The 24,165-nt window shown below is 41.1% G+C and overlaps 1 protein-coding gene across 1 annotated transcript in view; it reads right to left on the reverse strand.

Moving 5' to 3' along the window:
- Nucleotides 1-240: 240 nt before the first annotated feature.
- The window catches only part of LOC104073413 (chromosome unknown open reading frame, human C15orf27), a gene marked incomplete at its 3' end in the record, with an annotated part of 55,431 nt that continues 31,506 nt past the window's right edge, over nt 241-24,165 (reverse strand). Inside the window, exons 6-9 of the mRNA XM_009573160.1 lie at nt 23,984-24,122; nt 22,369-22,484; nt 12,586-12,772; nt 241-291 (exon numbers count right to left, since the gene is read on the reverse strand). Of these exons, the coding sequence (XP_009571455.1) occupies nt 241-291; nt 12,586-12,772; nt 22,369-22,484; nt 23,984-24,122 (493 nt within the window). The remainder of the gene's footprint in view (nt 292-12,585; nt 12,773-22,368; nt 22,485-23,983; nt 24,123-24,165) is intronic.

Raw genomic sequence — 24,165 nt, forward strand, 5'->3', positions numbered from 1 at the left:
AATTAACCTCTCCCAGATCTCCAAACTACTATGAGTGCCTTCAGCAGGCGCAAACTTGGGGCTTTTCAACCTTCAGAGAATTATTATTTTGCTACAAACTTCCATAGAGCAAACCCAGAGATGCCATGGTGGGTTTCTTTGCCGGGACGGATCTACATCACTGTTCAGTTTCACCTGGTTTACAGCACACAGTGCAATGCAAAAATGCAGTTCACATTTACATTTTCAAGCAAAACTTACCACTGCTAGGCTCATTGCGGTACCGACTGATGTAATTATTCATGTCATCCTCTGAAAGAACAAAAAGGCAGCCATTAGAAGACCATTTATTTGATTAAATGGTTGAAACTCCGCCCCGTGAAAGGCTCTCCTCTGCCCTGTATGCCCAGAGCACCACCCTTTGGGTATTTTTAGGCCAGAAGACCAGGTGTGATTTGGCGACACACAACACCCCCCATCCACCCCGTGCCTGCAGCCAAAATAGGGATTATCATTTGTGGCAGCTCTTTATGGCCCCAGCCTGGGAATGAGGCATTCTGCGTTCCAAAGAAAACGTGCTCCGTGATCTTTCCAGAGACTGACGCAGGGCTGACGAGTTCCCCCGGCCCATCTCCTCGCCGCTTGTAAAGATAAGCGTAACGCCGGCCGCCTTCTGGTCCGCAGGGCCTCCCCTCCCGCATACGGCACAAGGATAAAGCTCGCGTTTATCCTGACAGGCTGAACTGAGGGCACCAGCACAGACAGACCTACTTCTGCTGTACAGTTACACCCCCAAGTTACCTCCTTGGTAACTTGGCACTGCGTACCAAGGGCGTAGAAAGGACGGCACTGCGTACCACTTGTGACCTCAGCTGCCTTCTCGCTCAGGCTAACGTTAGTCTGGCGAGACCCAGCGCTCTGGGAGAGCCCAGCACCCTGCTCCCTACCAGTCTGCAGCCATCCCCTTATTCTGCTAAGGACTTCTCCAGGTAGGGGCACTGGGACGGCAGGTTTTATTTCTCCTGTAAGGATACTTCTATTTTCTTTCAATGTTTTTTTTTCACGTGGCCCAACACTGCTCCTCATTTTCATTTGCAATCCCCTCCCGAGACCTATGCTGTTGCCATGCTGAACAGCAATGACCAGCTTCCCTGTGTTTCTGCACTCTCTCTTTCCTTTTAGTATTTTTAATTTTAACTTGTTCCTGTGAAACACAGTTGACTTAAAAAAAAGAGGAAATTATACCCTGTATGTTTCCAGAAGAATGGCTAGAACTTCCCCTGTTCTACCTTGGATGACACGGCCAATAAAAGCCACACGATGAGTTTACCAAAACAAGTGGAATGCCTCTCCAGCTCAGCACAAGCGCTGCTGTGGGAAACAAAAAACAGAGCCAGACAAGCCAGCTCTCTAGCAGTTGTAAATCCATGTAGTTTTAATATGTAAATCCCTACTTCTAAAATAATGTCTTCTTTTATTCATTCAGAATGAAGAGTTATTTTGTTGCGTATTACATATATATATGTAATATATAGCATAATATTAACATCGCATTATCTGTTGCTTAAAATATTCTGTAAAGATTTTTGCAAGTCAAGGGTGTAGTACTACACTTGTAGTACATACGTGAGAGCTACACCTGAACTTCAATAACAGTAAGATAAAAATGAAGACATGACCACAGAAGGGAAAGCAGCTATATTGCATATACAGATTTTAGACGCTGCAGATGACAGTGGGATTTCCTGTTATCTTACAGAAAAGCAGAACATTTTACAGTTTCTGGAAAAGAAAATAACGAACTCCTCCTGTTGCAATTCTGAGCAGAACACAAATATTGCTGCTAAGAAAACAGTATTGGCAATCCAGGAAGAATTTCAAGCTTACAAGCAACCTGACCTGCCCAATTTGTGGTGTATCGTGTGCTCTAAAAGCATTCCCTCCTTTTAAGTGCTCTTTTTGATACCATGTTTCAGAAAACCATGCTCATCCCTTTGAGCCAGATTTCCTTCATCCCCCTGGGTCTCTGTGGCTACAGTCCTGCCTTTTCACAGCACATTGCGGTTTGCAGGTGAAAGAAACAGATGTTTTCCGGGGAACACTTTCTCCACACAACAAGACCCAAACCACTAAGCACTCTGTACCTGAAATAGCTGCACTCGTAAGAAGGCAATCTAACCTGACACTGAAAGGCAACATGGTTGTTTTCCTGGTTTCATTGGATCTTAAAAGCTTTTTTGGCCCTTGTTGATCTTTAAATGCCTGCAGTCAGAGGTGTGCTTTGTGCTAATGTCTGAGTTTAAAAAAGAGGCCTCAGAGTAGCTCAAGGCAATGCTGCTGAATTAGGAATACATTGCAAGGCTTTTCAGCTATCTGCTACTAAAATACACTTCATTTCAATCATGCATAATTTATACACTAAATGCCACCAAACCTGCCAGCCTGTATAGATACAGGTTCTCGTTCAGGCATGGAACCTTCAGCTACAGTCAGAAAATTCCTGCATATCTGTATTTCTGGTAATGCACTTTCATCATATGTAACTTAGAGTCTAATTCTAAGCAGAGAAATGAGGAAAACAGAACTACACTTTGGCCTGGACGAGGGCATGTTCTGCATGTGGGGGTTGCCCCTCCTTATCACCTGGCAAAAGCACACGGCCCCACTCTGTGCAATGAACGGGGGACTGGGGTGCTCTTGTTTCCTTTGGCTCTCATCAAAGTCTGCCCCAAATGCCAAGATGCTTTGCACTGAAGACGGAAAACAACTTGGAAAAGTTATTCACCTGCTTTTCAAGTCTTATGGCAAGGCTCAAATCAAGTCACCTTTAGAATTGCATACATTTACTGCCCTGGCCATCTGTCTATCAACTAGCAGAATGTACCAGGGCACTATTTTCAAACTGATCAGTTGCTTTCAAACCAATTTAGTGAAGAGATATAGACTACTCTTTATATCAGCAAAGGCCAATGCCAAACAGTAAATCCTGTAGTGCACTCACTCAGATCCCCTCGAGTGGTGAGGAAAATCACAGATTGTCCTGGCTGTGCGTTACCACTTGCACACAAAATTGAGAGCGCTGCCTCACTGCCTACTTTCATGTTATTATGTGATGGCCTTACTAACATCATTGTTTTACATTGCTTATCTATCTATAAATAAAATATATATGTATAAATATATACACATGTGCATATAAAATATAAAATACATATATATATTTTTACCTTGAATAGTTTCTTATGAATAAAAAACAATAGAGAGTAATGGAATAACAACAGCAGAATAAATATTTCAACAACAGATTAAGTTTCTGAATGATTACATTAAAGCAAACTGACAATTAACAAACTCATCTTAGTCATATGGGAGTCTCAGCTGCTTTGGGCATAAAAGGCTATAAACAATTCCAGTTATCTCTCATTATATTTTACATTGCTGAAAGCAAGGAGTTTAAAAAAAATGCTACAAATATACAACTGAAAGCAACTATTTGTGCATATAAAACGTATACACAAATAAAAAGTACAGTACTGCACATTACTACGCAACACTGCTTAAGTACTTTATGGTGATTTACAATGAGATGAAGTCCCCACTGCTCAGTGTGTGCAGTCAAATGGGATCAGGAGTACAACTACATCTGCAGCTGGTGGCATGTAGGAAGTTCATATGAGTAAGTAGGGGAGACCAGCTTTTACAGGAGGGGTAGATTGCTTGTATTATTTAAATGCTACATAGTGTTTTCTGCTGTCAGTGTATTTTAGTTTCAGCTCCAGAAAGGGAGTTGTCTTAAGAAATACTTCATTCTTCATAGTTTCCCTGGGTTTTTAAAACATTTTTTTTCTTATTTCTGCCACCTTGGAATTTTCAGGATCCAGAAGACTTAATTTTCCTCCTTTCCTAGAAATAAACACATTTTTTCAAATACAGAGCAACATTACCTGCACTTCCTTTTCCAGAAGAGAAACTTGCTACTTAAAAGTCCTTAGCCGTAACTATGCCCAAATGGTATCTATAGTAAATTAAGGAACTGGAAGTAAGCAGAAAGAAAAAGCATCTCCCTCTTATTTTCCGTGGAAATGGCAACCTTAGGAAAATGCCTATGGATCGTGATTGGGATCCTCTTGCTAGATGCACCAGGAGGCATCATAGAATCATTTGAGTTGGAAAAGACCTTTAAGATCATTGAGTCCAACCATAAACCTAACACTGCCAAGTCCACCACTAACCCATGTCCCTAAGTGCCATGCCATTCACATGTAATGAATGAAAGCCTTTACCCCCAGGTGATGAAGATCTAATAGTTTTGAGTTGAGAAGGTAGAATGGGAAGAGTGAGGCAGCTCTTCCCCACATGAAAACCCATTTTAACCTGTGGCGAACAAGGATGGTTCTACAATCTTCCCTGGGATGCGAGAGCGATGGGAAGCAGTAAGATATGCAGCAGCACTGTGGAGGAATTCAGCTGAGAGAAGGTTTTGCGGGGCAGGAGAAGGAACGAGCAGAAACAGGCTCTTCTCTATGGTCCATGAGCATTATTTGCTTAAGCAGTGTGGGGTGTGAATGACTGCCAAAATAGCATGACAAAATGAGACACCTGGAAGTGCTTCACCTACAAGTGGAAGACGGCAACTATATAACTGTAAGAGGTGAGGCAGCAGAGTAACGTGGGACCACAAACAGACAGCAGGGCTGACTCCAACAGGATCAGGACTTTTCACTAGACAGAAGGGAATGTCTGGTTGGGAAGGTTGCTCAGACTCCTGCCTATCTTGCATAAAAACAAAACAGCCTTCCCTGACACTGTTACCAACCAGTTCTGTGAGCCTGTAAGTGCAGCGAAGTCAAATCCAGGGGAAAAAAAGTCTCATCTCTTAGCCTGCTATCCAAATCTGTGTTATTGAAAAAACATGCGGTTCTTGGTCAGGATCTGTCTGACAGCTACTGGATTTTGTCTGATGAAGGTTTTCAAATTATCTGCCTGTTCTTTTGCTGCAAGATTCAGAACACACGCTAAAATGATTCAGGGACTAATAAACTATTTAGAGTACAGTCCCATATAATCTCATCTGACCCAAGAGACAACATTGCAGTCTCTCTCTCCTGGCCCTATAAAAACCTAATAAATTTGGTGAAACACATAAATTGACATTCCACCCAAGGCAGATCTCTCTTTTAGTTCCATAATCCCTCAATAGTGACCTTTAATTGTTTCATCAATAACTTTAGTGAATGAGTTTGCAAAATCCCTGCATACAATAAATACCATTTGCACATCTTTTAGATTAGAGGCCTTAAAAAAGGGATTTCTTCTGAAATATTTCATTATTAAAGTATTTTACTTCATATTTTTATTGCCATTGATTGTACTGCCTTCTGTCTCTCAAAGCTGAATTTTCTGAACTGGAAGGTTATTTTTTCTGCTGTGTAGCCTCCCACTGAGGATGTGAGTCCTTAGAGCAGAGTAATGTCTTACCCCAACTTTCCTCCAGAAAGCAATCTTTACTAGGAGGTTTCTAGAGAAGCAGATCTTTCATCTCCATGTTATCTGACACCAGCGTCTTCTCCTTAAAGTACCACTACCACTTTAGAAGAATTTGGGAAAGAAAAGTAGGATAAAATACACTTTGCAATAAAAACCGCTAAGATACACTCTGAGCAGGGAGGTTTTTCAAGGCACAAGTTATAAGATCAAGTTATTGCCCCCTAAACACTTCTAGAAATAAGAACAGTGATGACAGCTACACCGCTCTGACACTAGCCAGTAACACTGCCCTAACCTGACTTTGTACAAAAATAACATAGCTGTAGTATGACACTGCAGTACAGTAAGAAAGGACAACAAAATGTACATAAAAAAGGACATCTGTAGGTGTTTCTGAGAGCAGACTGGCAATCCACAGGGGAAAATTCCCTAATGAAGCTGTAACTTTCCTAGGGAGTTTTCCCCTGCAGATTGCTATGCAATCTCTGGCATTCTAGATCTGTCTGACCTTGGCCATCTGAATTTCACCATCACCAAATTCTCAGCCAGACCTAACCTCCTCTTCTCCTCAGCAGTCCAGTATAGCTCACTGCTCAATTGTAAATTCATTTATTAAGGCATATGCATGCTCCCTAGGCTGTGCTGTACTGTCTAGTTCACCTTTCTGGTCTTGTGCAAGATGACCTGAGCAGAGTTTTTTCCCCTTTGCTTCGCTGACCCTAGAAGGTCTCTCTCCCCCGTTCCCTCTAGCAACATGGAAAGTTTGTGCCAAGAGGAAACATGAACTTTCCAGGAGACTTCCCCTGCTTTTCGAACAAAGGCAGATTGCTGCATTAGTGGAAGCTGCAGTACTCACACAACTGTTCCATTCACACAGATATCCAGTCCCTGCAGAGGTTGGATGTCTGAGCATGTGGATAATCCACCTTGAGAGGAACTGTCAAAGTTAGCTTGCACAGAAAACAGAGCAACAGAGTCAGCCTGGTTCTAAGTAAGAAATCAACCTGAGATGGAAGTCCTTGTGCAGCAGGAAATCCTGGGATATGGAACAGGCTCCACTATCAGCAGATACTGCTGGGACAGAAAACCAAAATCCTTAACTGACAACAAATTGGGTGGGTTTGGCCCTCGCTTTAGCAGATCATGCTGCAAGAGCACTGTGTGCTGAGCTGAGCATGGCTGAGACGCAAGACATCTGTGTGTCAGCATGGCTGGTGGCTTTGGGTAGAGGATGGCCTGGGGAACCTCTCAATGCTCTTTCCAACTTTGTCCTCTATGAATATGGATCAGCAGATCCACATCTGAGTTAGCTTGTTACTGTCAGCCTGAAGCAAATACAGAGGAACTTGGGTCTGTCTCTGCAAAATAGCCACATTTGTTGAGTCTAGAAAAACAAAGGTTGAGAAAGAATATGGCTACCAACAAAACAATAATTTGCTGGGTAAACATCAGGGCAAGAACAAATTGTTATAAACTGGCAACGAATAAATGTAGACCAAGAATTAGGAAAAGATTTCTAATAATTTAGAAAAGTGAGATGCTGGAACATGTTATAATGGCGGCAGAGGGCAAAATACATCACTGCTGTCACATGGAGCACGATCTATTTATGAAAGGGGTTATTATGAAAGGGGCTGCATGCTTGGACAGTGGAAAACGTTCCAGTTCTGTGTGCCTTTACCTGTCAGCAATGTCTTCACACCTCTGCACATTAATGATGGGAGACAACTTCAACCTCACATACGTGACTGTATGCTCACCACTTCTGGAAGTGAAAAGTTTCTACCCCACCCACTTGGTGAATATGAAATTCAAGAGCCTAACTTCACTAACTACACACACATTTATGTAAGTGTTGCTTAAGGTTTAATTCCTTTGATTCCTGCCTGGATGATCAGTGCACAGAGAACCACAAAGCCTGAAAGAGGCACCTACAGAGAAGCCAAATCCTCACTCTTCCATGGATACATGGAGTTTAACTAGGAAGTGGAGTGCACTTAAGATATAACCATTTCCAGGAGTAGGCTTCAAAGTAGATACATTTCAACATTTGAAAATAACCATAAACTATTTTTTATCTATTGTTCTGCAGTAACAGGGCTCTCTTAGAGCACTAACAGATGATCACCAAAGGAACTGGCTTAGAGTTTAAAAGTGTTCAACCAGCTCAGACTGCCTTGCAAGGAACAACTGACAAAATCCTTTCCAGTGCCCTGCTTTGCCTTCTCAGACAGCTTATGAATAGTCTTAAGGGAAGCTCTCTGAAGCTCTAGAAGAATTTTCACATTCCCCTCCCAATATCCTACTTTCTTCAGTTACAAAACAGTGGGTACCTAAGGGGAGAGCAAGCTTTACTTTTCTCCAAGCATGATCATAAATTGCAGCAATCCCCCAAAGCAAAAGACTTACTGCTAACCCCATAAAAAAGGAAATTTGATTCAGAATAGCTAAAATAAGCTTTCTGCGATATGAAGTAACAGAGCTAGGATCCGGTTCTTGCTCAAAGGAATAGAAGGGTGGCATATTAATCTTAAACTATGGCACTACTGTAGAATTTCAAAAACTGAAATGATATATGCAGGAAAATGAGGAATTTCCACTAGGGACTGTAATTCATGTATTATGGGAGAGATTAAAGAATAATAAATTTTGGAAGGAAGTATTAATAGCTATATGGGGCACTGTGAATCTGGCATTCCCTGAAGCCCAGAACTTTGTATACCAAACACTAAAAATGATTTGTGCAGGAGCAGAAAACATTAGATGTTATTCTGACCATGACCAGTTACATACTGTACAAAGTAAGAACTCAGCAAGAGAAAAAACTTCCTTTATAATTTGGAGATGAACAGATAGGATAATACTTGCCATTATGTCAAATGGTAACCATCTCTGGGAAGAAGAAAGGGGATGACAGCACTTAGGGTATTTCCCTTGCTCTTAGAGAAAGGCTGACCACAATGGTCCTGAAAATCATTAGCGATGCTGCTGTGCATTCGCATGCAACAGCTTTCACCCTAAGCTCTTTACAAACTGAGGCAGAAAAGCTAAGGAAAGTGCTCATAGTGCAGCAAATGTCACAGCTTTGCCCTAGGTTTACAGCTTCTAGAATCCTGCCCTTCTCTTGAGTCCATCATCTTTCCTGGTGTTGATAACGGCACCCTTTGACTTGCATGCTGAAGCCTGTTTTTAGCTTTCATGTTTGACCACTCTGGAGATCAATTTTTCGGCAAGACAAATAAAACCTACATTCAAAGCAAGTGTAAGGTGAAAAATGTCCTGCTTCTTAGCTAAATTAATTAGAAAATACCATATATCCATACATTTTCTACAGAGTTATTCCTACTCTATTAGGAGTTAGGAGGTCTCTTGATGAATTACTCTGCAGAGACAGAAGCATGTGAGGCAGCAACCAGCTCATTATTCAGAGAATTAGCACAGGACTGACCAAGACACAAACAGCTTACAGCTGTACTGCCTCAAGAAGTGGTCCTTCAAGAAGAGGCATGAAGATTTAGCTGGGGAGTTACGGGACACTTGCAGAGCCCATTGACCATCTGACTAGAGCTCTTGCCTCTCCCAGTCTCGTACCAGCAATTAAGGCTCTTCAGATAAAAAGAGAAAGAGGTCAGCAGAAAGAAAAGCTGGGTGAAAATACGTACTGAAGGCTACCAAATCAGCCAGCACATTCAGTACTCTCCTGGTGCAGGCCACAGTGTGTGTCTCTACACAAATTCCCTGAGGTGCTGTGTGTGCCATGTAATGCTGGGGTTACCCATCTTACTTTACTGAACGCTGTAGTAAATGGTTGCACAAAATCCAGTGTAAATACCAGAGTACAAGCTACAGCTGCCCCTGAGGAGCTTTAACTTATGCACTATCCCATAAAACTCCCAGGTAGGGAAATGAGTCTGAATGCTTTTTTATTCCATAACCCCTTCATGGTAAAGTATTCTGCACTGAATGTTTCCATTGTTCAATATAGACGGAGGAAATAAGATTAGCTTGAGACGGAATATCCCATTTTCTCATGCAGCATGTTCTCTAGCCAACTCAAGCTTGCTGGTTTGGCAGAATTCGGGACTCCCTGAAGACGGTGATTTTTTTGAAGGCTGACAAAGTTAGGTTTGGCACAAACACATGCATTCCATGTCATACCCTACCTTCAGGTGTTATACATAGGGCTAATGTTCTGCCAGAGCATCAGAAAACAGCACATCAGAGCCTGTTTTGCCTAACAGCTGAATTGTGGCTTTGAACTTTTTGTAGCTTTTCTTTTAACAGTATTAACAACCTGGTCCCTTATTTCTCCTCCAACTAGTCAGTGTAATAAGCAACTGCAGATATTTTTCAAAGCTCACAAATGCCATGTGCCACACAGAATGATTAACTGCAGTCATCACTCTGGAATCTTTAAGGAAGAAAAACACAGCTTAGAGAAAACAATTCCTAATGCGGTCTGACACAGAGGGTAACTTGCAAAACATAACCCTTGACCCAAAAGTCAGGATTTAAAACACTGGTGGCTTACAGTTCCAGGCAGAGCAAGTGGTGTGGAAAGCCCCAAAGATAGCACAGCCAGTGTAACCACAGGATGTGTGAAGTGGGAGGATACAGAAATGACCTACACGAAACATCTTAACATCATCTGTGCTCTGCAGAGCCAGGTCTCGGGAGTATTTCATGTGCCTGAGCAGGTGGGGAGATCCTACACCAACCAGATATATCCCTTCCACACTGTGCAAATGGAGGCACCTTCAGCTGAAGACATGCTCTTCTTCCATCTGACATACCACATTCAGATTTTGCTGATGTATGTATTGGTCAAACTGGTCATGGTGTAGATGAAGAAAATGCTGGCAGCATGCCAAAGTGATAATGGTGAAAGCTGCTGCAGCAACAGCCAGCATATTACTGGGAGTGCAAGTTGATGCTGGGAGAGCTGGAGAAGAAAGACCCAGCTGAGGTGGGGAGGGAGAAGAACCAGGCAGGGCTGGCTCATGAACTTTCTTACCCAGGGGTAACTGCCTTCTCAAGCTGTAAATTGAGGTTTTGAAGTCCTGTAGCTTACACAGAAGCAATCTCCAAGACAGCATTGCTAGTGCAGGATTCAAAGCCTTGGTAGCTTACTACTTCTTTCCTTTGCAAAATAATCCAGGAAATTACACGCAAAATCCTCTGCCTCAATTGACTGTTACCTGGATTGTGAACTAAAGCACTGAATGTTACTGCTGGGCTTGTGGTTTCTCATGCAATCTTAACTTGGTCCCCTTGACGGTAGTCCACCATGATGGTAGACTATCATGGATAGGTGTCCCTTGCTATAAGACCAAAGGAAATTTTTTCTGTCCAACTCCTGCCTCATTCAACATGAAGGACAATTGTTTAAATGGAGTCATCCAAATCTAGCTTCTAAGAACAAGCACTCGAAATAATGCATCTACAAAGGCTTTGCATGTAATATATGATACAATGCACAAAAAATACTTCCTCCTGTATTTTTAGATGACTTCTGGGAATCAGAAATTAATTCCGTATACTCAGTATGAATATTTAAATATAACTTAACTACACCTTACCCGATATGTAAAGTAATGCATGTTTTCTTATTTGCTGAAATTCATGTTTTTCAGTGAAAAGCATGAATCTCTCTAATCATGTAACCTAACCAAATGCAGAAATCAATCCTGCAGGCTGTGTGTCTACTTTGTTGTATGTGTGGCCAGATTTTACAGGGAGAAACAAATAAGGAGTACTTGCGTTAACTTGGATAATGGAATGAACACCTTCGACAGAAGAATTTTTAGATGAATCTCCACAGCACTAAAATTTCAGCAAACCTCCTTATAATGTGCACAACACTCTCCAGTTCCAAATGTAACCCTCAAGGAACACATGCATAAATTATAATATATCCACTGGGGAAACCTCTGAAATCCTACAAAAAAGGGGGAAATGCATTTTAGGGGGCAGTCTACTCAACTGCCTGCTTTTAAATACAATTTCAAATCAGGAATAATTAATGGCTGAATTGTGGTTAGCACTTAGATACTACAAAGAGGAAAAAACAAAAACAATTTCTACATGCTTTCATTACTGTGTAGAGAATGGAAAGGATTATCATTTGAAAATGTCTGGTGAGCTTTTTCTCTTAAACCTTTTGATTAAAGTACTTCTATGCCTTGAAAACTAAGGAATTTGACCAAAATAAACATACCATGCAAACCTCTAATTCAGATATATTCACATACTGGTCATTTACTAAAATAATCAAGCTAAGATGTCCAAGGAAGATTAACATATCACTAAGGTAGAAAGTGTTGTCTCCTTTGGAATATTACGTTTAATGTTACTGAGATCAGGACACATTCTGCACTCCATTGTAAGGGTTGGCGGATCATAGCAAAAAGAGCTATGTCTTTTCCAAAAATACTTCTGGTCTAGCACTTGTGTGATAAAAATGGATCCAAGTAAATATAACTGTTTATATTCCCCTGAACCACACACCTGCCCAACAGACAGCTCACAGACGACGGACTGCTCTTCACCATAGTCACGTGGCACTTAAACATCCAAGCATGAGCTGCCTACATAGTGCATCGCTCCTTTTCTGACACCAGAGCTGCCCTGTCCAAGCACAGCTGGGCTGTCCAGCATTGGCAGTTTTAAGCAACCTGGTGAGAGCATAGCCTCTAGGTAAGGCAAGCTTCATAGCTGATGCAAGGGTCCTCTCTAAACCACAGAAATGCAAGTGGCCAAAGACTAAAACTGTTCTTCTCAATTTCCCTGCTTTTATCTCTGAGTGATTATCGTTTTGCCAATTTTGATTTGGCTGCTGCTTCTTTAGTGTTTGATCGATATAACCATGAGGACACTGGGAAGGTACATCATAGTCATTTTCTTCCCGAGTCATTTTATTGGCTCTATTCAGAATCTGTTTGCAAATGCAACAGCTCCTGCCACTTCAAAGCAGATGCAGCCTCTTTGCAAAAGTGGGAAAAGGCAGTCGCCAGGGAAAGTAATCGATTCACTGGTAGAGTGAAAGTGTTTGGTAGGTTCAATAACTCCACGTAAAGGACCAGCTGGGCCAGCGGGTAGCAGCACGCAGGTAGCACTCACCTCGTGGAGGTCGCAGCTCAGTAATGTTCTCGGTGGCTTCATCATCCGAATCTTCAGTTGCTACCACCTTGTACCTGTTGCTGCTCTGTTTGTTCAGTACATGTGGGACCTGCAGCGCAGCCTCTCTCTCTGCAGCCAGATCCAAATCCTGCTGAGCAAGGTGGGCCCTCAGCTGCCTGATTTCAAACTAGAGGAAAAAACACCACCACATACTGAAGTCATATAAACATGGCCAGAAGTCTATATTCTACAGTTGGGGACCTATTACTGATTTTATCACTAAACCACTACAAACTGGTGACAGTAAATACAATGTGGTTGAGCTGGGATGCGAGTCCAAGCTGCTGATGCTCTCCCAGAGCCCATGTGAGCTGGACCATTGTTCACATAATCTAAAAATAATGACTGCTTCATGCTGGTCTTCTATTTGTACACGTCTGCATCCTGAAGATATGATTTTGGACAATTTTTAACAGATCTAACTGCCAAATCAAATGAAATCTTTAAAGAAGACCACTCTTAACAGGCATCTAGGGATTTAGGTTCATGACAAACATCTCTAATCTGCTAGACTTTGTAATGAGGATTTCTGTGGAGGGAGGTTCTCTAAGCAGTACCCAGAATGGTCCTCCCCCACTAATGGGGCAAGGGGGAAGGACACCACAATCCTATTCCAGCCTGAAATCTTCTGTACTCAGCAGAAAACCCTGGAGAAGGATGCCATTTTTCTGGCCTCAAACATGAGAACCACGGCAGTTAATGACTTTCTGCAGTCAGGAGGGCATTTGCCTTGTGACTGGTGTTATAAAGCAGACACTAACAAACAGACAGAAACTACTACGTACAATCTGATTGATGGACACAGCGTATTTCTCTTGTGTTTGACAGCCACAGGTCTTCCATAACGCAAGAAGGAAAGTACTTTTTCTGGAGAGGTTGCAGAGACCTTTTAAACCCTTAAATAGGTGCTACAAGATCCCACTGTCCTTCTCCTCTGCCATCCAGCACAGCTATGGGGCTGCGTGGCAGACGGTTTCTCTTTTTTAAACTCTTTTTAAGATCAGTAGTACACCAGTGACCAAGTCATGTCTAATTACATAGAGTCTGAGAGGGAAAAGCAAATGAGGCGAGTAATAGGCTAAGGCATTTAAAATTTAGCATTGCTGGTCCCCCCATAGTTCAAGGCCCAAAAAGCCATCAGAAAGCATGATGCTACGGCGAGCCACACTGCACCCGTCACTCCGCATTTACAACAGAAATGGAATTAGCACCTCAGTGCTTGAAAACTGGTGTGTAACAGCATGTAGGCTAAATGAATCTGGTTCTGGCTCTTGCCTCTCAGATGCTGACTCCAATTACTTTGCTGTCAGATTTTGAAATCCGTCAGCAGACCTAGTTTGTTCCACCACGGTCCACATCAGACACGGCGCACACCCCAGGCACGCTGCAGAGCACCAGCAGTTCCTCCAAGCTGTGTAAGTAACTGGAGGGGAAACAAGACAGAGTTTCCGCAGATTTTAGAAAGCAAAAAAGAGGAAAGAAAAAGGGATTCCAGTTTGCCACATCTGGAGACTATCTGCTTTCCAGAGCATAAGGGAAGGAACTACAGTAACTGGAAGGCCCACTGCAAGACTCAAATCTAGAGACCAAAAGGGCAGTGTAAGCTTTCCAGATCACATTCAAACCACCTAATATACGGATCTAACAAAGCACACGGCTTTTTCTCTGTCTTGAAATCACTGACAGAGGTCTGGCAGCTGCAGACAGAAATGGCTGGCTGCATGAAACGTTCATTGCTCTTAACCAAAGGGCCTCTGTCAGTGGCAGTCAGAGGAGTCAGGTAGTACCAGCAAATGTCAAAATACAGCCCTGCTCCTTGATTCCTTCAATGAAACCTCCACGGCAGATCCCAGATGGTGGTTTTTGTGTTAACCTATCAGCTAGGAAGAATTAGCAAACTGGCAGTGCTAAGTCTTTTCCTAGCCAGCCCTAAGCATCCTGAGGCTTAGGGCACCCGTGCCGGTCCAGAGGTGCCAGTATGAACGTGTCATTCAGCTGTGAAAGGACTGTCTGGAGTTCAACTTTACAACACAGAGAATTTCAGGTTTTATCCTTGACTTCAAAAAAAAAAAAATCCCAAAATATCTTACATTTCACCTTTAAAGGGAGAAAGATACACTTTCAGACACTCCCTTGGTTTAAAGGAAGAAATGCACTCCAACATGATAGGCAAAAAAATAAATCCAGATTTTTTTTTTTAAAATTATTCCCTAACCATATCTAATTGCCTAGCTCAAACTAAAAGGCAATACAAACTAGGCACCATTACTGTTTTTCTACATTTCACATTTCATCCTTCAAAAGCATTCCTGTGTGTCAGAGAAAGAAATATTGCCATTAAAATGCTTAATTCTGGCCTAGAGGCAGGATATGTTTTCTTTTTTCATGGAAGAGAAAAAAAAAATTGGCACATATTTTATAACACAAATAGATAAAACTACCTAAAAGTCAGCTCAACAATTGTATTTCTGCATCACACCCAATTTAACTAGCTTAAGCATTTACAAAGATTGGCTGAATCTTGTAACAATCAAAAGCTTAAAGGGAATCACTGCATTTTACAGATGTGAAAAAGGAAGCACATTAGGTGATCTTTCCTGCTACAGTAAACCTACAGCAAAAATGGGGGAAGAGACCAGACTTTCTGATGGCTACTTACATGTTCCAATCAATAAAGCAAGCATTTCCAAATATCCATAGATTATTGTCAATCTTTAAAACTTCCATGCCCAGTCACCATCCAGTTTTTAATAGATAAGTTCATAAATTTTATTGTTTAATATCGCTCTGCCAACAAACTATGAACTACTCAGCCTGGCATGCTGGACCAAGTAGCAGTCTGCAACCATTTCTGGGATCACCATGCTGGACAACTACACTTTGTCCAAATAATTCTTTATTTCCTATTTATATGGGAAAAACTACTACCTTGGTTGAATTCCAGCCACACAGACAGCATGAGAAACTGGAATCCACAGAGAAAACGACTACCACAGTTACCTAGGTGAACAGCTACTACCTCTGGTAATGTCAAAAACAGAATGGGCTTTGCTGCCATCTTACGTTTGAAAGACAGAAATACATGCTCATGCCTACAGCAGTAGAGGAAGCACCTGCTTATGAAGATTGCACAAATGTCACATTCTAGCAGAAACTGAAGCCTAGACCTGATGTCTTGGCTCATGCATCCTCCACTGCCTGAGGATGAGAAGTGTATGCAGGACTTGCAACTTTTTAAGTGATATGTGAACCCTCTTTTATTGCTAGCTGCAAACACAATCCACATGCTTGTCTTAGTTTCAGCTCTTAACACTGAGCTAGTTCAGCTGGTCTAAAATCCAGAACTGAACATGAGACTGTCAAGAGCAGATATGAGGATTGAATTCCTAGGCACAGTAGAGCAGCACAGTGCTCTGGACTTCAACATCATGTGCAAGGTGAATAACAGCACGCAGAGATGTTCAGAAAGAGAATAGCAGAAACCGATGTTGCCCACAAAACCACACAGCTGCAGCTGGTTAACACAGGCTCTCCCTTCCATTTTTCCATTACCTCAGATGGTCAGCTTCTAGGTCCCATTCATGTTTGCCCTGAAGTCTATGTAGTCATTAAAACAGTGGAAAGCTAGAATTAAATACTGTTGTGTGTGTAACTGTCATTTTTTTATCGACAGAGAAAAGGGTATCATTGTAATAATGGTGTTTGTCTCACTCCCACATTCACTGTCACTGATGCAAAGTGATCCATCCAAGATGCAGAACCATAACTCTGTTACAGACACAGAGCATAAGACAGAGCCAAAACCCAACTCAATATACTGCTTCCAAATGCAAACCCAAACTCTCTGAGTCTCTAGCATGTTCAAAAAGGGACTGGGTGGGATGGAAAAATCACCATTTATCATAAGGATTGATTTAAGAAAATGAACGGGCATGCAATAAAATATCTAGGAAAAGTTAAACAAGAATCAGAGATTTTTGCTCACAAAAGGCACGCATATACTCAGGACATCAGTTCAATATTAATCGTTTCCAATTATTACTTTAAAATTATCCCAAGATATTGTAGAAGCTGGAATGCAGTTTTGGCCACTAAAAGCAACCCACTAAAAACAAAGGTTAAGTCTAAGAGAAGTGGGTGTTCCTTACAGGCGTAATTGAATGAGAGACTGCATGAGCAAATTATGTTGTAGGTGCTTATATCTATTGAACATTATATTGAACACTGACCTCGTGCAGTTCTAATCTGTAAAAGAGCTAATGAGATTGCTCTGACTGCATGTCATGCAGTCCGGGGTGGGTTAAATAAATCATTAAAAGGTATAAAATATAACAGTCTTTTTAAGTAAAAATTCTGGGCCAAGTTAAACACATGAAATTTCTATTTGCAGTAGGAGCTGATGTAGCTCTCTATAGACTTGGGCCTCTCTAATATAGGGTACTGCAGGAGAGCTGTACTGAGAAAGACATGTTTCGTATTTCAGGTAGACCATCCTTCCTTCAGCCTTTAAGGAAGGATGCATATTATACATGTCATGAGGAAGAAAAGAAAAAAAAAGCATACAAACTTATACACATGCTTTGATTTGTTTAAATTAAGACTTACTCACAGTTATCAGCTCTGTGTTAAAAATCTTGTAAATCCCACAGAGAGCCAGTGGGCACATAATATGCTGTTGTGTGGAAGATAGCTTGTTGCGATCAAGGAGACTAAGGTAACCCATCTCCTGACTCAAGATAATAACAAACTGAGCACTGGTCCACTTGAGACTGCTACTGACATTATTTACCAGGACACCTATGATATTCATTACCTTTAATTACGTATGCTTTGGTAGCTTCTGGTGGGTTCTTTTATCAGTAAGTTCCTAACATACTTTGCAATGGAAAAAATATATTTAAAAACATCATAGAATCACAGCATAATCTAGGTTGAAACAGACCTGTGAAGGTCATCTAGTCCAACACCCTGCTTAAAGCAAGTCCATTTAGCTCAGGTTGCTAAAAGCCTGTCCTGTCAAGTTTTGAATATCTCCAAGGTTGTATATACCACAACCTCGCTGGCAATCTGCTCCAGTGCCTGGCCATTCTCCTAGTAAAAATGTTTGTTCTTATGAGAACAAACATTCCCATGAGGGAGATGTAATAAAGGTGTAATACACCTGACTAATGTGAAAATACACTTATTACCAAGAAAAAGGAAGATACAGACCTTCTCACATAAGAATGAGTAACTAGGTTGTCAGGCATGAACTGAAAGTTCATTGATGGTAAATTTAAACTTACTTAGTGTTTTCAAAATTTGTTACATGTCCTCTTGTAGCACAAACTTAGCAATATTTTGGCATGAAACAAACCAGAAAGAACTATGGGGCACACCTGTGCACTTCCTCGCTTAAAGAATGCATTAGATGATTATTTATAAGCAGGTAAACCGACAGAGACCTAACCAGAGCTCTAGATAACATCTCAGTTTACATGCCTGGTTTTATAAAACGTGCCACCCATTCTACCTGATGTTTTACAACATGCATATAAGACTCAAAAAGGGACAGACTTAGCAGTGAATCATATAGTACTTCCCTTTAATGGTCTAGCAACGGAGTATGATTGACATAGTTTCAGAGAGATCAATGAACATTTTAGCCAGAAGCTTACTCGTGTCTAATGCAGGAGCAATAACTTTGCTCAATTCTATTAGTGCTGTCTGTACAGAATGCCCTGCCCTAAAACTCATCTGCCACTGGGATACAATCCAATGTTTATTTCCATTAGTTTAACCATTGTTGGTAACAAAAATCAGAGACAGTTGCAAACTAATGATTTATGGGCAGAATGAAACACGGGATGACCTTGGCTGCCTTCCATTCACCATGAAAATGACTGGTAGTTAGAAATAAATTAAAATTATTGCAAAAGGATAACATAAGTTATTTCTCCGATAGGTAATTTTACCAGCTAAATAGCCCTGTCATTAAACTAGCAGCTGTTGTACAAATTATATTCCAAGATAAAAAAGAAATTATAGCTTCCATAGTTGTTGCCACTTTGAGAATGATGAAAAACCCAATTCTATAGGAGCTGACAGAAAAGGGGCTCTTGTGATAAGGCTGAATACATAGTCTCGGCTGGAATTTACTCAGCTGAATAACTCTTATGAAAGTAAAGCAGAAAAGATCAGGTAAGTAGATCTATTATTAGAAATGGAAATTCCTTTACAAGTGATTCCAGAGGAAAAAAGCAATCTTCCCTGGCTGGAATTTGCATTGTTAATGAAACTTTGGAAATTTGTTTTGCAATTTAAGTTAAGTTATTCTGATAAAACAGTACCATCAATGATATACTCTGTTCATATTTTTGATAGTAATTGCAGTGAGACTTTTTTACCTTTTACTTTTACCCATTTTTAAAAATCCCTCTTACTGTGATTGTTAATGTTTCTCATGTTTTGTGAAGTCCTGTACAGCCATCTCAGCTCTTTCAGTATTTTCTGCCTTGACTGGCCTCATGTTCCACTCCCTTTTAATGACTTCTTTCTTGGCCAATGGAGAATAAATAAAACAGCAAACTATTCAAACAGTTTCAGTGGGGTACTACAGAGAACAAAGCAGTGGTCCGTGCAACTATAATTTATAAAATATATTCTGGTTTTCAGATGTATGGCTAGCCAAAAATCGACATCTGGAAAGAGTTTTTGTGTTTGCAGAAGTACGTCTCCAGTGTCCTTCAGGAGTGGAAATGTACTTTATAGTTGTGATACCCTATCACTGGCCAAAAAAATACAGAACTGACAAAAGAAACAGAATTCAAAAAGTAAGGTGAAGGGAGGTTGCATCTTTCCTGCTTTTATTTTTTTAAAGCAGGAACTCCATTTTTGCCTCTCAAGTGTTAAGTACCAGCTTCAAAACAGGAGGGCATGGGACTTCTCAGAGAACTGGCCACCAATTATTTTTGTTTTAAATCCCGAACAAAACAGGGATTTTTTCCCAATTCCTCTTTAGAAATAATGAATATTTTGTCTGAAACTTTCAAAATAATTTCATCTGCAGAAGATGCCAGACCTTGAGAATGTCTGACAAGTGGCAAAGCAGTAAGAAACTGAACACAGGATCTCAGAAAAGGAAGTGCTGGAAATCTTCTGGCAGGAAAGTCTTCAGCCCTGTCTATAATTAGTAAATAAATACAAACCATCAGTGTGGTCACAAAGATGCAGCCTCAGGATGAATCAGTATCTACATCCACTGCTGGGATGGAGGCAGCCATGGTGGCTTGCCCATTCTTCCTACTGGGGTGGCACTAGTGTGCCCCAGCATGTATCTGAGACAACAGGTCAACCCCTATGGGCAGCTCCCTGCTATTCCATCTGCCCGTGCCAGAGGTGGTACCACACAGACAAGGCAAACGGGAATCCCTCCCTGCCAGCGCTCCAGATTTGAGAACAGCCAGACTACTGTAGGCAACCCTTCACTCAAAAACACAGACATGCACACTTAAGCTCCATGAACAAGCAATCCTTTAAAAAGGTCAGAAAAGATGATCAAATGAAAGAGCAAAAACCTGGCAGAATTTTAGACATTAAATACTATTAGGAGACATTTTTCCCACCAGATACTGTACACAATGTTGATGTGAATATTATAATGCTGACAACTTATTCTTGACTGAATTATGAAGCTATTAATTTACGAAGGAAGGATGCAGTACTTGTGTCAATGTCTTATGTTGCTAACTGTAGCAAATTAGTACATTTACCTCATATTATACAGCTGAGACATTTGTTTGGCAGGAAGTCAGGACAGTAAAATAAGAGAGATTAGTGTGCTGTCGTTTTTCTATAGTCCATATTTTTCCATAGCCGGTGACATTTGAAAGCTAGGAGAAATCTGCTCTGTTTTCATAGATTTACTCATCTACCAATGCAGTATTTCTTTGTGCTTGATGTACAGCTATGCTGTAACCATCAGAGCTCAGATTAGGGCTGCTACGCTCAGACATTTTGCAAGCCAGGCATACAGATAAGGAGTACATGGATCAGAATGGAGAGTGGCAAAAACTGCTCCTGAACCCCACTTGGGATAACAAGCCCACCTTTAGTCAAAGACTATGAAATAATAACACTGAAAATTGTTTAGAGATTGAGTGTGTTATCTGGCTGCATAATACATTTCCTAAAAATGAATGTTTTCAAATTTATGATTGTCAAGAACTTTAGCCTAATAGCATGGTCTGACAGACAAAATACTGCAACGGGACTCAAGAAATTGCTGATTTGCCTAATGCGTTTGGTCAAAGGATAATCTCTCCCCTGTAAAACAGGGTATATACCATTTACCTGTTCATTTCACAACTATGACAGAAGCAATGATCACTTCATATCATTGTGCAAAGTTGTGATGAAGAGGACTGCAGTTTTGTCACTGAAGATACTTACATAATTGGACGTAACTGATTTTTGGCAAAAGTCAAGCCTAAGGTTTAGAATTTGTTATGGTTAACATGAGAGACTGTCAAAAACAGTGTTATGAAACGACACACAGTGTCAACAGGTCTTTCAAATTCATCACACAGTCAAGGCAACCTAACATCACCACGACTTCATTGCAGAATCCCAGGCTGAGGTCCAGGAGACGTAGAACTAAATCTAAAAAGCCATCTGGGGACCTAAATACTGACGGTTTCACAAACATTTTAGGTTCCTGGGTTCAGATTGTGCACCTTTTGGGCAGCTGGTCTGTTCTGCAAAAAGTTGCCTCTCCTCCTGTCTGCTCAGGTCCTTCAACTTTTTGACTGAGTGAGCCATTCAGGCTTACAGGTCTCCTCATTTTGTATTTGAAAAGCACCTACTACAAGTGGGGAGTTGAAGCTAGAAATCTTCAGGCTTTATTTGGACACCTCATAGTTACCCTTACAACTGAAACAAGTAGTAAGTCACTTGGGGGATCATTCTGTCATGATTTGATGGTCACCTGAATGCCCTGCTTAGCCTGGGCCTCAACATACATCCCCGTTTCTACTTTAAAGCAGGTTAATTCAAGAACTCATTTGCATGAGACAAACTGCAAAAACTCCTGGCTCATTGCCCAATCAGTGGTTTTACACCTTTTTCATGTAAATATATTCTACTGAGATATTTTAAGCTTCACCTTCCCTTACTTCAAGACTGAGTCACTGAACATTTTGGGGCCTGGGAAGAGTCTTAAATCTTTACTTGCTTCCAGCAACTAGAAGCTTCCATTGCAACACTTTGAGTTTGCCAAAAGAGCCTCTGACTGACCTACAGGGAAGCTGCCTTCTGCATTTAAAGCAGGGAGATTCATTAGCTTTCAACTGCATATACTTTTCCTAGGAATATGGCCTTAACATAGCTGCAGTCTCCAACAACGGCCATGACTTTTGCATGTTCTTAGTATTATGTCAAGCTATCTGTACTCATTCAATAAATTACATACTGGAAGAATTCTTTTTCTGTTCTTCACATTTTTTTTATTTGTTTTCCTCAGCTTAAAAAACACAAGCACAGCAGCAGTAGGAGACAACTGCTGTTTGACAAATAGCATGCTGACAATATCCTGGCTGCAGCTAATACTTCCTTAACACTGAGACCGGTCACCTTACAACAGAAGTCCTAGTGATACTTCTCAAACCTTAGCTTGCAGCAAAGTACATGAACTGTTTGATTTGCCATGACAAGCTATGTGTAAATAAAGACATAACTGAACTTTACCCCTTGTTCTTGGCAGATCTGGGTTAGTCTTTCCAGCTGCTCATCTTGAATGACCTTTGCCTTCTCATACTGCTGAATCATCATCTCCATCTCCACTTTCACTGGAAGGACATAAGCTGGAAAACACAAATAAGCACTTAAAGTAACCCAGCTGTTTTTTGTTTTTTTATCAGAGGGAAAACCTTTACAGACCTTTACAGGCCAAAGAATGTCACCCCTTTCACTTGCACCTAGACAACTAGAGTATTTCTTACAGAAACATCACTAGAGTATTTCTTCTGGGGAAGGATTTGTAACGTAAAATGCAGGACATCAGCATGGTCTAGATCTTGTTTGGTCGGATCTCCATTTGCCTGGCTGAGCTGAAATGCATCCTGCATGCTCTTGCTAGCTTCTGCTCTGCTAATACAGATATTTTCCACTGTTTACCACAGATTTCCTGAATTGCTGGATAGGAGGATTTTCTGCTTAGAGTTAGGCCCATCCCCTCTAAACCTGAACAGCATGACTCCCTTAGGAAAATAACTATTCCAGAGCCCTAAGTGTTTAATTCCTAGACTTTGTAGTAAGAAATAAGTCCTTAATGGAAATAGCAGACTAAGAAGGGTACTTTAAAAAACAAAAAGGCTACAGTGCAGTTTTCAATAGGTCTTCCGAATGCCTCTGGAAATTTTGCTCCTGTCACAACTATGGTAAACCCAGACTGATCAGCAAAGCTGTTCAATGCATATTGCAATTCTTGATGTTTTCTGAAGCTACACAAGATCCTGAACTTTTCTTGTAAACTTCAGTCAGAGGACTACAACCTTTCCTCAACTCTGAATACAGAGTTTCCTGAGCATCTAAACAGAAAATAACAACTTGACTCTGATCTTTCACACATGAGCAAAGTGACCCTTCATTTATTCTTTTTCCACCTCTTTTTCCTGTAACCTGAAATGCCTGAAACCACTGAACACAAACTAGTCTACACTAAAGTCCTTGCTTCCGGCACAGTCACTGGTTCTGCTTTCTGCAACTTTGACTTGCCGAGGCTTTCTTTGCTTCCCCACAGGGGTCTGTGCAAAACAGTACCGATACACGCTTCGCTATTATGCTGTACAACACACCAGCATTGCAGAGAGCACCTTCAGCATGGAACCCCTGTGGTAAGAAAATGCTCCTGGAATCTGACATAAAAATTGTATTACACGCAACAACTTGGGAAAGAAAGCCCCAAGACAGAGCTAGCTGTATGGAAATGGGGAGGGTGCAGCAAATACCAGAAAAGCAGATTGGAAGCAATTATTTTGCAGAATCAGGAATGACATATGGTGGCAAGAGACAGAAAGCAGGCCAGGGCATTTACTTTACTGGATAGGGGATGTGAAGGTGCCTAAGAGAAAAACAAACTGATCAATTATAAAGGCTCATAGGGAACAGGAGATACAGCCATGAACTTGAGACCTAACTCCCCTCCATGGGAGTCATAACTCTCTTCTGTTCAGTGCTTTTAAAATGTAAGAGGAAGGAGAACAGAAACAGTAGTGGCAAGCAATCTTTTAATATTTTTAAAATCTCTTTTTTCCCAGCCTGCCAGGTAATTCTTGGAGTCACAAACTGAATCACCACTCACCATCAATGATCCTCTTCACTCTCCATATTCGTAGTGTGATAATAAGGCTGATAGCATCCCATGGGCTGCTGGGGCCATTAGCCACTGTGGAGGCCACCATTGGTGCCAAGGACAAGATTATGACAGCACCATCAAACACCTAGAGAGAAATCAGTTTTTTCAAACCCTTCCTAAAGATCATA

The sequence above is a fragment of the Fulmarus glacialis genome, unplaced genomic scaffold (assembly GCF_000690835.1).
Source record: "Fulmarus glacialis isolate BGI_N327 unplaced genomic scaffold, ASM69083v1 scaffold5010, whole genome shotgun sequence".
Classification (NCBI taxonomy): domain Eukaryota; kingdom Metazoa; phylum Chordata; class Aves; order Procellariiformes; family Procellariidae; genus Fulmarus; species Fulmarus glacialis.